This window comes from Cataglyphis hispanica, chromosome 11 (assembly GCF_021464435.1).
Source record: "Cataglyphis hispanica isolate Lineage 1 chromosome 11, ULB_Chis1_1.0, whole genome shotgun sequence".
NCBI classification, from domain to species: domain Eukaryota; kingdom Metazoa; phylum Arthropoda; class Insecta; order Hymenoptera; family Formicidae; genus Cataglyphis; species Cataglyphis hispanica.
Genome location: NC_065964.1, coordinates 4,092,469 through 4,105,479, shown reverse-complemented (window position 1 = coordinate 4,105,479; position 13,011 = coordinate 4,092,469). Strand labels below are relative to the sequence as shown.

Genomic DNA, 13,011 nt, shown 5'->3' with positions numbered 1-13,011 from the left:
TATCTTCCATTAAAAGATTCTACATATATATATATATTTATATATATATATATATATATATATACATATATATATATATTATTATCAAATATAAAAAGTAAATAAAATGCCAAATACAATAAGAAGAGATTAACAATATTAATTAATAAATCTTGATAAAAACAATAACTGTCAAACGTTAAAATTATAAACTGCGAATTAAAAATATTAAATTAATGTAAAAATTTCCGGACGCGAATTATACGATCGATTTAAAGCGAACGTTGACAGAAATATGTTTTACAAGCCCAGGTGGAAATTCTAAGGCGACGACCCGTGAATTTGAAAATTGGCTGGCGATTGCCACAGAAACGTGATCGAATAACAGAAGGAAAAAACGATATGACTTATAATAATATTCTTCTAGCGATTCCCGCGGGACTAACTCTGGTCACGTAGAAACCGGAAACCGGAATCCGGCAAGACGCGGCGTCGATTTGATTGCATTCGAGCGATATTCCTGCCAGATTCGATGCATCGCAATATCTTCAACGGGCTGATTCGCCATCGCTTTTCCATTCGAACGGACAAATTTGAAGGGAATCTCTCCATCATTCTGACGTTATCGTGTTGTGTCGTTATATACTCGGAAGACGAGATAAAATTGATCTCTTTATCGACATGTTAGAGCGAACGCCAAATTACGATAATAAATATATAACGATGTCATGTTTTCGAGAAGAGATAATATCGGATGTTTTTAAATAATGTCAGAAGTCATTCGCAACACTGTGACTCGAATTTTCATATAAATACCGAATTAATTTTAAACTCGAGCTTTCATATAAACATCGGAATATCAATGATCAGATTGTAATCAATAATAATGCTTAAAAAATAATTCGATTTTGCAAAAATTAACTCTTCTAAAAATACTAGCGGATAAAGTTTTATTCTATTTTTAACTGCGCGCAATAAATTAGAAGCTATTTTTTTAAAGTTTATTTTTCTAATAAAAGGTAAAAGATATATATATAACAGAAATAATAATTATGATGATGAATACTCGCAATTGCAAGCATTGAAACGCTGAGTGTCTGTAACACGAGCCCGCAGGCGGATGAGAAGAAATTTGTTCCCAAAGAGTAACTGTAGTGTGTGATACACAAATGCATGCAAATGAAGGAAAATTCTCAACGAAATTATGCATTGCGAGAATATATCGGTCACCCATGTGATCATTTATTCGCTTTCGGGAAACGTGAAAAATATAATTCCACCTGATTACATTAGACAATACTTCGATTTATTTATTGTTATGTTTGTTATCCATTTTTAATTGACTTTATCTAATTTATTTTGTAATATATTTGTACGTGATTCGACTTTGTTATGTTCAGGATCAAGTTCTTTATGTTCTTTATTGAGGTTTTTAAATTTGTTCCTATTTTTATGGTTATATATGGCTATTTATATGGTTATTTTTATGGTTTCTTAAAGATCTTATTTTTAATTATTTTAAAGTTATTCACTCTCTATAAATTATTTTCAATTCTCGGATTAATGACAGTAAATAAAAAAATAAAAAATATATGTTTCTATTTCATTTCAACTAGAGATTTTAATCTTTAACAATATTTTAATATTATTTTATGTAAAGTATTAAAACGATTTTTAAAGAGAAACGGCTGATTAAACTTTCAAGGTAAAATCTATTATATATATTACACAAAAACAGCATGGATTAAAGGAATTATCTGGATGCACATTATATATTTATGGAACATCAATGGCAAAGTTAGTGTCGCGCTAAATTAAAAACCATTAATCGTTGGATAAAAATGCACGACAAAATATTTATTATATAAAATCGAAAATTATTAGTCGAATTACATATTTGCGTTACGTCCATATCAAAAAGGAGTAAATGCAATCCCCAAGTGCATTCGTAATATTGTTCCATCATGCGGATGCGTTTCACATCCTGATAAAAGACTAAAATATTAAACAAAACTGAAATGATGAATGGACCGGATCCTTTGTTAATAACTATAATTAGTGATAACTCTCGCTGACAGCCATCAAACATTCCGACTGTATTGTCGAGGACACTAATTCTATTTCTATTCCATGCGATGAAAAGAGGGTGGAGGTGGGGGGAGACACGATAAGATCTTGTCTCGCATCAAATTTGGAGAGATCAGCGAGAGAAAAATTGAGTTACAATCTATTGATCGGGCAAACAACAACTATTATACATCATTTTCTCTCCATTTTTTTCTTCCTGTACCGCGACTCTTTGTCGAATCGGATTTAATCAGACTATTGAGTCAATTTTCATGCTACAATAAAATCAATAGTAATGTATGCTAGTGAAACATGGATGATGACTGTGCAGGACCCAAAGATCAACCAAAATGATTTGAAAGAAAAATCTTAAGAAGGATTTGTACTATACATTGATCGAGAAACACTAGTACGACATCGAATAAAGAAATATATATGAATATCGAGAATAGGATATAATTCATGAGATAAAAGCAAGCCGTTTAAAATGGACAAGACATTTTCAGAGGAGTGATAATAATATAATAAAAATTCGCGTGGGAGGAATCGGAGGAAAAAAGATCTTTGGGACGAGATAATATCCAAAAAACCAGCAAATTTTGCATAGAAAATTGGGAAAGTTTTCATCCAGGACTGTATGAATAATAATAAGATTAATTTTCATACTGATTATCGAAGTATTACTCGAGGGAGGTGTTGTACAACGTATTTCGAAGCTGCATTGCAGGTATATAAATAAAAAATGTGTTAAGAAGCATACGTAGAGGAAGGATGCATTAAAATAAAAATTTTATCGTTTTTTTGCATTTTCTCATTCCTGTCTCACGTCGTTCGAATTGGAATTTGATCAAGTTCCATTTTCGACAGACGGTCCGCGATTCTTCGTGGATGCCTCACGATTCGCGTAACATACAAATAACAGCAGCCCGCGCTTAGATAACGGCGATGCCGTGTAAAATTTAACGCCACCGTAATTCAATATGTCTACGAGTAAGTCCCTGCAAATGGATATCGTTGTGACGATATAAATTACAAACCGCTTTCCGCGTTCTTCCCAAATATCCCGCATTGATATCCGTTCTTCCCGTATATTTGTTATAATCATTATCGATATATTAAATATATGCATATCATTATTTTATGTATCTAATATGTAGTTCTTTTTATATCTTTCTTTTTTTATTCAATTCGAGGCATAATGAATAAATATATCATTATGCATTGCAATTATATTATGTAATAGAAAAATATTGCGTTCACACACACACACACATTTACATAAATTCCCATTCATATATTGTATCATAAAATGCGTATTTTACTTGGAGAACATCGCGAATGACATAAATATAATATCATAAAATCTTGTTAAATGAACATTTTTCTTTTCAAAGCTATGTGTTTAAACATATATTTAATGCAAAATTTATGCTACAATAAAAGCCGACGAAAAGCTCATTATAAAATGTACGATGAGCAAACTGCAAATAACTGCAGCTGCTTCCAAAAAATGCACATAGCTGTAAATGTGATATGCTATAAAAATAAAAAACATAATTATTTTGTATTTTCACCATCGCATATAAGTCGCATCTCACACAACGGGGAAATAAATCTATCTTATTCGCATTTTATAATACTTAGAAATCAAGAAACTTTCTGCTTTTCTGTTTTCCACATTTTTTTCTTTTCTTTTTTTTTTTTTAATAAATTTAACACGTTACATAATGATCTCTCTATTATTGAACTTTGGTATTTATTACCGTAAATTAAAATAAAATATAATTTAGAGAAAAAGACAGAGTGGGAAAGAAGGCTCGTTATTCAACATATTTGATCTACTTTCAAAAATGTTTTCATATGCGAATGTAATGCATAATCTATTGAGTGCCATTTAAAGGGGGAGAAAATGCCCTGCGGATATTTGTGACGTAAATTGCAAACATAAATCGCAATGCATCTCTCGGTTTAGTCTCGTTTCGAGCTCAAATTCACGGTCCAGTTATCTCATGGTTGAAAAATAAGGACCTCGCCAAGAGAGATTTATTAATGTGATGATGTAACAAAGAGTGTGTCGTAATATGTAACGATTGAATAATATGAAGGATTTACCCCTTTTTTTTACGCATCCCGGTGCCGGCTGCGGAATTATGTGAGATTAAATCTTCCCCCCTCCCTTCCCCCGGAATGGCAGTCTGCTATGACTTTCTGTCATTCTGAGGTCCTGCTAGCGCATGACTTTCAATATGCCGGATCTAAGATCTACCCCGGAGCGAAAAACCATCTCCTTTTTTCTCTCGATCTCTTATTCGCCACAAATCTCGTCATTCTGTCGCCTCTCTTTCTCTGCTTTATCGCACTCGAATCCTATCCGACGTGACATCCGGATAATCGAGCGTTGATTTCCGTCTGGATGCAATCCTACCGCAATTCATGGAACGCATTCTGTGACTTTGCCGCTGCGATTGAATGCCGGGAACAATCGCGACGGGATGACAAATATTGAGTGGATTAATTTGATCGCCAGGGGAGGCATCGAGATGTGGAGGAAAGAGGATCGGAATAAATTTTGCCTAAGTCGTCGCGGGCGCTGTATTATATATATATTATGTATTATGTATTATATATATATATATATATATATATATATATATATATATATAATTTAGCGGCACTGCAATTCGCTTCATAAAGAAAGAAGGTCTCAGGGGGTGGAAAGGAAAATTAAATGCAATTTTAACTTCAATGTTTGTTTATAATGTGTGATTAAAAAAGTTGCGAGTTTTAATAAAATATATCCTCCACCTACCACACTGGCTCTCATTTGCCTTTTCTTTAGTTTTATTTTACAATATCATTAACATTCTTTTAGATTTTGATTAATAAATGTTTGATATGACGTGTAAAGTTGATATATCTTGTATATTATAAATATTATATGTATTTCTAATTTATGCATATTTTCTATATATTTCTAAAATCTTTTCTACTTAAATTGAAATTAAAATACTCATTTCATCTGTATCACAAAACAATGCTATCAATTTACCGGCGAATTTTCGATTAACAAAAATATGTGGCAAATCTGTGATCATGTTTCAGGTTGAAATGCTGTACCAGCGCTACTTCCTACGTATGAATCAAAGTAATATGATACACGTGCTCATTCTACTAGTCGGTTTGGCGTTCGCATTGGGCCTACTACTTATCGCAAAATTGATGCTGAACGATAAGCCGCTCTTCACGCTTTTACAGAGACCCGAAAATTTGTCCCTTGCTATCACTCTAGTGACTTGTATCACTGTTTACGCCGGTAAGAAAACTTAACAATTGATTTTTAACTATTAGAATCAAGTTTGCATTTGCTTCCAGATTTATCCAAAAATTTCTCGCTGTAATAAAACTGCCATTTAAAAATTTTCGATAGAAATACTTTAAAATTTAAAAATTTGTTTAAATTCCATGCTTTTTGAAAAAGATAAGACAAAAAAATATTTTCAGAGATATATATATATTTTCGAATCTATTTTATATAATTAAAATGTACTCTGATATTTTGTGACGTATGTACATATTTAAAATTTAATGCAAAATTTTTAAAGCTTCCGAAATATCTATCAATTCATTTTTGCATGAAAATTAAAAATTTTACGATATTTTCGCAAAATATGTAGGATAGATATTAGAATTGCACTGAAATGCACACAGCATTGTCAAAAATACTACACATCACAAACACTAAATGGCATGCATTTTATCCGACACGCAAAGGAATGTCGCTCATCGTTTCTTCTACGAGCGATATTATGTTTTCATGCTACTCTAGCATAAATAATGCACGGAGAATATTGCCAACAAGTGCTGTTTTCTCCCGCAAGCATCAGAAAGTATGACAGAAGAGTTTGCTTATCGCATCGCAAAGCTCATTCTTTTGTCTCTTCTTCCCGGAATGAACTTTTGACCGAGCAATATTGCAAAAACTTTAATCAAGTCTCTATCTGCAAAAGCTTATTTATAAAGACACATAACGCAGAAACTTGTAAAATTATGATAAATGATGAATCTTCCTGGACATTTTAATTGTAGAAACATCAATCTTAAACTGGTTAAAGAATCTAAATTATCGAAATCTCTCCATCATTTATTTTGCATGAATTTATGCGAGCAGCCCTGAACATCTCCTCAACCATCTTTTAGCGTTACAGCTTGAAATTCCAGAACAATGACTGGAAAATTTTCTCTTCTAGTTTTAGTGGCAGCCATCTCCAGACCGGGCATGAACGAGATATGGCTTGCGGGTGTCAGCGGTGCAGTGCTAGTCACTCTGTTGGCCCTGCAAGTGACCCTGAGTATTTATCTAGCGCGCCTGCACGAGACAAGCCGCGACGATTCGGCTTCCAGGCCGGAGGATCTTCGAGCCGGTGGACCCCTCGCCGCCACTTTGGCGGCCTGCTTCTTCATCTACATGGCCTACGCTCTTCTGCCGATCAGACTCAGGCACGCCTGCATCGCCGGGATTGTCTTCTCGGCCACTCATCTCATCGGAGCCTTCGTGCTTTACCCAGATTATCCATCCATAACAGCACACGTGAGTTTCGTCACTCTCTTTGTAATAGCCTTCGCACATTTCTTTTTGTATATATATATGTGAGTGCGTGCTCGGTTATTTAATTAAACGAGATTTTTTAATAATGAAGATAAACCATCTTGTAAGTTCTTGAAAATTTTTTAAACTTTCGATCCGAAAAATCCCCTTAATGCTGTTTTTGGATATGTGATAAAGTTTGAGAGATTCTCATTTTCATTGATCATATAATTGAGTCTTACATAATTAATACCGGTTTTCACGATTCTTGTAATATGACATTCTAGCACTCTAGATTGAAATTTTTAATGAATTCTTGAAAATTCATGTTCTGTATCGTATTAATCTAAATGAAGTATACTATTAGGGCCGATCTTTTAAAGTACAAAGATATTTGATAATGCTATTAATTTAGATGATTCAATGTCAAAAAATATTTCGCTTCGCTGCGATCAATGTGACAATTATAAGCTAGATCCGCGTTAATTAGCGATCGAGTTGTACATATACTACTATGTATCGTACGGCAATTAGCGAAAGTAGGTTATAACTCGATGATATTAATTAATCAATGTTACGCAGAACTGTACAATAAATTGTACGTTTCCATATAATTCCGGCATATTGGCACGCAAATCTCAATCTGTATTTGCCATCAAGATATTAATTATTTGCAGAATTGTACCGAATTATTATCCTGTATGTAAAATATTATTCCGAAAAATTCCTTAAAATTTTTTAAGATTAAAAATTGTTTAAAAAAATTAAAAATTGCTTAGAAATTTTTTTATATTTTATATGTTCTATACATTATAGATTTTATTTTTTATTAAATAATTTAAAATTTAACGAAAGAATTTAAAATCCAACACAATTATATCTATTTTTATTTTATTATTATTATCTTTTATTTGAAATTTATTCGCATTTATTATTTCCGATTTAATTCAATATTTGATAATCTGATATAGATACAGAATTTCTTATCACGTGAAATAAATACATAAAATATTTCTTAAACGACTCGTGTCGCGATATATTGTAATTGTCAACGTGGCAAACGATGACGACGTGGGAATAACAAAATAATTATTAGCCAAATTGCCTCTCTAATAAACACACATCGTGAGAAATAGGTAGAGTGCACGAAGTGCGTGACACAATATTCAGCGTATCCATTTATTAACGGCGAACAAAGTGGACACAAATACCTAAAACGAGGTGTGCGCTTCGCAAATAGCTGGCTTTCAAACTGAATTGGAAATCTAATTAGAACAGATTTCGGTCTGATCCGATATTTGTCGGAGCACGTTTTGGCATATTATTGAATCACATATCTATCGTCCGAGTTTAACACACAAGTATATTTGCAAGTTCAATATAAAGGAAAAGAAAAAAGATAATAAATAAAGAAAATAAATTATCGCCATCAATATTAATGGGATAAAAATATCTATTACGAGTAATATTATTCCTGAATGGTTTGCAAAATTTTTAATTAAAACTTACATATATAAAGAAGTAAAACGACAGATCTCTGTATCGAAATGTTTGTGATCTCAAATAACTTTCCAAGAACGTTAGTAAACTTTGAAGAATCCATTTGTAATTAAACAAACGCACACGCCGAAACAAATAAATCAATCATTAAGATGGTATTTGTGTTTATGTGTGTCTATTTTTATGCGACTGAATTCATTACAAATCTCATTAGCTTTCTCACTGAGAGCATTCCAGAGAAATATCCCATTCTCATGAGAGCTAAAGAAATAAATCAACAAAAAGCTAAGAGAAAATGAGCTGCGAGATGTCAACCCTGTTTATTGCGAAATCTTGTGGGAAAAGTTTAGTCTTATTGAATCTCCCTCCAGGATATTTCCATCTGTCAAAAGCCACCTGATTTCTTTTTCCTTCCCCTTTTCACGCACTCCAGTTTTATATTACATCAAAAACTCAGAAGCCTACGTAATTAAAAAGTATCGAGATTGCACTCTTTGTTATCATCGTAAAGATGATCCATTCTTTAAAGACAACAGCATAGTGCATGTATACAAATTAAAATCTATTAGTAAAATAATTTAATATTAATAAGAAGTCACATGTTGTAAGATATTTGATGCCATCATCATGTACAATATATAAAATCATTGAGAGAAAAATTAATTATAACGTTTTCCATCTTTGAAATTTTTAAAAGCTTAATAAAGAAAAATTATATCTCAAAAAGATAAAAAGTCTTTTAAATGAACTTTATTAAATTATCAAAAAAATATTACTTATATTTTCTTTACAATATCTTTAAAAAATAATTGTTTAAAAAAATATAACTAAAATCATTATAGTCGATAGAAAGTTTCAAGATACAAATAATATCGGATTAAGCATTATTTAAGTAGATTAGCGAAAACTGTTGATTTAGACAAAGAGAATTTTATGCAACGGATTCTAAATCGCAATTTCATTCAAATGCAAACTTTGTTGTTAAAACGTGAGATTCCCTTTTTTCGCCATAATCGGCATATTAATTCATTTAACTGATTATTTTCACATTCAAGAGAATAGTATCATGATTTCATTGATATCACGATTTCATCGGCTGAGCATACACGTCACGCTATAAAAAATAGATTGTAATCGTTTTTCGCATCGTCGGGTAAAATGCATACAACGATCTAAAGGGGTCTTCTTATCTTTTAAGTCTTTTATTAGTTGTCTTTTATTGCCCTCGCAATAAAAGATAACTTTTATTTATTAAAGAACGTAGTTTCTAAAGTAACGCTTGTAAAAAGAAATCACGAATTTCTGCAACGCGGGTGCAGTTAATTAAGGAAGTGCAGTGAACGCGAGTCACCTTTGCAAGAGAGATTCGGAGTATTATCGCGGAGAATCGAATTAGCTCTTGGAAAAAAAGAGCTGTCAAGCTATTATAAATTAATTTAAGATTACAATCCAGTCCTCACAAGAAATGCCCACGTGATTTCACAATTTTCTGTTATCGTACTATTAAAATATCCTTGAATATTAATCAGCGAAAAGTTGCGTGTCTTTTTGGAGAAATTTTTTAACGTTGCAAAAAAATCAATAAAGGTCGTTTATAAATCTTGGGTGAATCGTCTTTGTACTTGAACCATAAATTTGAATTATTTTGAAATCTAAATCTGTTATTAAGAGTTTGAAATTTGCGAATAAACTGGAAAATGAAAAGGGAAACACGAAAACCCTACAAATACATATGTACATAATATATAAATAAAAGTTCAAACAGCATTACAACTATAGTAATATAACGCTGCACAACTTTTTATTACGGATTGAGAATGCTAGTAAACCAACCCTTTTATTACGGCGGTTTGATGAGGAATCGTGAAATTGTCACACCGAGTTGAACCACACCCCGAATCGACCAACAAGTCGTAAAAATTTTACATCAACGACAATAAAACACGATCGCGCTTGACTCACATTACATTGTTCTATTGTTCTCTTTTAGATTATTAAACTTATTTCCCTTGCAAGAGACGGATAACGACATTGGACCGATTTCTTAATGTAAATCATAAAATGTAGAAAAGTCATTTATTAAAATAATTACCTTATAAATACTGTAAGAGATTTCAAAAATTAATTTACTCTAGAATTTATGGTGTGACGCAAAAAAGTGATTGTAAAAAGGTACTAAAATTAAATTAATAGCAGTAAGTAGCGCAGTAAACTTTATTACTGTTTGCATAATTTACATTTATTACGAAGCTCTCTCGCGAAACATATTTTATTAGACTTATTTTATCTTAATTATTTTTCTTTTAAGTTAGAATATAAATCATGTTAATTTTATATGCTGCTAAAGATAAATTGTGTAAAAAAGATAAAAATCATATTTTGCATGTGCACTATCCCGTTCGTTTAATCCTTCAAGCTACACGTGTTTAGCCTGGATAAAATGAAAGATACTACCTGGCTCTTTCCACTAATCGGTTTATATACTGTGTAATCCATTTGATGATTATACCGATAGTCATGCGTCATATCCATTAAAAAAATATAATTATACTAATAATTTTTTATATATATTTATTTGTCAATAAAATTTTTCATTCTATATCAGTGAGATATTTTTTTTTTTTTCATTTTATATTATTTTATTCATCTCTTTGCACAAATATATAAAACAAAATATGCATAAATAAATATGCAAATATTGCTTTGACAAACATTTCAAAATGCAGCTTGCGAAATATGATTTATGCAAATTTTTCCAGCGGATTATGCGAAATATCAGATACTCTATCAAACTCATTTTACGATATCTTAAAAATGATCGGTTTACTATTTTAACGTTACATCAAAAATTGGAAAAATATCATATTTGGATTCTCTGAGGTACGAACGAAATAAAAGGCAATATAAAAGACAATGCAAAATAGAACTAAACAATGTGTTTTTAATTTTTATTTTTTATTCAGCGTCTTACTCTTGACAATAATGACAGCTTTATTATTATCTTTTATTTGTCAGTTTATTTGCGATCTAATTATTAATTTTATTTAACACTATGTAAATGTTATTTATTAATTTTGTCAAAAAAATATCGAAACATTTGCAACTATAATTATATATATTTTTTTATTCTTTAATAAAGTCAATTGCGCCCTATAAACTGCGCTGATTCCTAATTCCTTGCCTTTCTAATGCGTTCTTAATTGCTTTTATTTTTTATAAAATCAGGCGTCAGTTTCACATCGTTTTGATATTTACGATTCTTTTCTCGAATAAAGCACATTTAAACGCGTTCATAAATCATTTGAGAAAGTCTTGTTATTGGCGTAATTCGGCGCTCTTTCTTTTGTGTGTCATCAATATATGAAAATCTCGTACGAAGCGCCGGCCCATTGAATAAAACATCCGTCGGCTTCTTTTTCGCCGCGGGGAACGAGACAGTTATTTACGAGAATCCACCTGTCCGTGTTTACCAAAGGACATTCTAGGTATTTTCGGCATTCGAAAAAAAAAACGCGACACAAAATACGTATTATACCTAATGGCGCGCGATGTGACGTGCGGGAACGTTCTTTTTTCATATGACAGATGGACAAAAAGAACAAATTTGGGATATTGTTGCTAACAATACATATTCATTTAATATTTTTGTCCGTGAATGTAAGATCTGTCTTTGTATTTTAAAAGATTCTTATTGTGCGCTTATTTTTGCCTTCTATTTTTATTTATTAGCAAATTTTTTCTTTTCAAAATTTGTTTGCTTACTTTAAAAAATAGTTTGTTATTGAAATATTCGAAAACGTTGAAGTTCGATGTGCTCGATCGCATGTATAAACACGTTTTCAAGTAACACTTTTCGTTTTGTGTTTGCGGATAAATATGCGAAAAATAGCAAAACTAATATATAGATTGAAGAATCTCTTCTCGGATTCGTTATTTGAGTTGTTGATGAAAATTGTTTTGCGAAATATTAAAATAATCACTGCGTAGAAATTTGGCAAGTGCGCGTTTTATTCGGATTACTAAAATGATTATCGATCGGATAAAATCGCGGACTCGTTCAGAAAATTCGGATATTTTAAATTGGGATAATTATCGATGCGAGTGCATCAAATAATTGGTTCTGCTCGTATCGATATAAACTTATTGTTTTAATACTTTAAATCCTTCCATTGAACATATAGAGAGCAAAAAAATAAAAAAAAAAAAAATAGCTGTATCTCTGGTCACTAAATGTCGAAAAAAAAACAGCGTCTATTTAATTAAACTGCACAAGAATCAGAAAAAAAGAGAGGAAGATATGAACTGAAAACGTATTGTTTTGAAGCATGCATATGTAAACAAAATGCATAAATTATTCAATTTATTAAAGACGTAAGAAGAGAGATAATAATTTTTGTAAGAAGAATTTTCTTTAGCAATTATTTATCGCATCTAATTTACAAGAGAGAGACTTATTATTGACAATTTCATCTGATTACTTATTCCCATGGCTTATCGAATAAACTATCTCGTAAAATAGAGATAAAAATTAAGAAACTTTTCATGTTATTCTCGAGTTAATTAAGTACTAATTACTGTAAACGTGCGCCGTGAGGGAAACAAGATTTTCCTTTGTTTCGAACTTTTAGTCGGATATTCCGGATAATAATTTTTTTTTTTTTAAGTGGTAAAGAAAAATTTTCGTTGATAATCCGCGCGTGCAAAATGGACCGAGATATACCGAGATTGTCGCTGTTATATCTCCTCTATATACCGTAAAAATGGTTATACAATGAGTGAACGAACAATTCGTTTGCTTCTTTCTTTTCACGTTGTATCAAACATTTGCGTTATAGTTCCATGTACGAATATTCTTTGATATATCGCTTGCGCGATTGAAT

General features: G+C 31.4%; 2 protein-coding genes across 8 annotated transcripts in view; one reads left to right on the top strand and one right to left on the bottom strand.

Moving 5' to 3' along the window:
• LOC126853104 (uncharacterized) overlaps positions 1-13,011 on the bottom strand; it is a 137,966-nt gene that overhangs the window by 49,617 nt on the left and 75,338 nt on the right. The window lies entirely within an intron of this gene.
• LOC126853090 (adenylate cyclase type 5) overlaps positions 1-13,011 on the top strand; it is an 85,905-nt gene that overhangs the window by 33,916 nt on the left and 38,978 nt on the right. For 2 of the 4 annotated variants that reach the window (XM_050598520.1, XM_050598521.1), the window contains exons 5-6: positions 5,149-5,359; positions 6,294-6,634. In XM_050598520.1, coding sequence (XP_050454477.1) covers positions 5,149-5,359; positions 6,294-6,634 — 552 coding nt within the window. The remainder of the gene's footprint in view (positions 1-5,148; positions 5,360-6,293; positions 6,635-13,011) is intronic. The other 2 variants (XM_050598523.1, XM_050598522.1) reach the window with 1 other exon arrangement.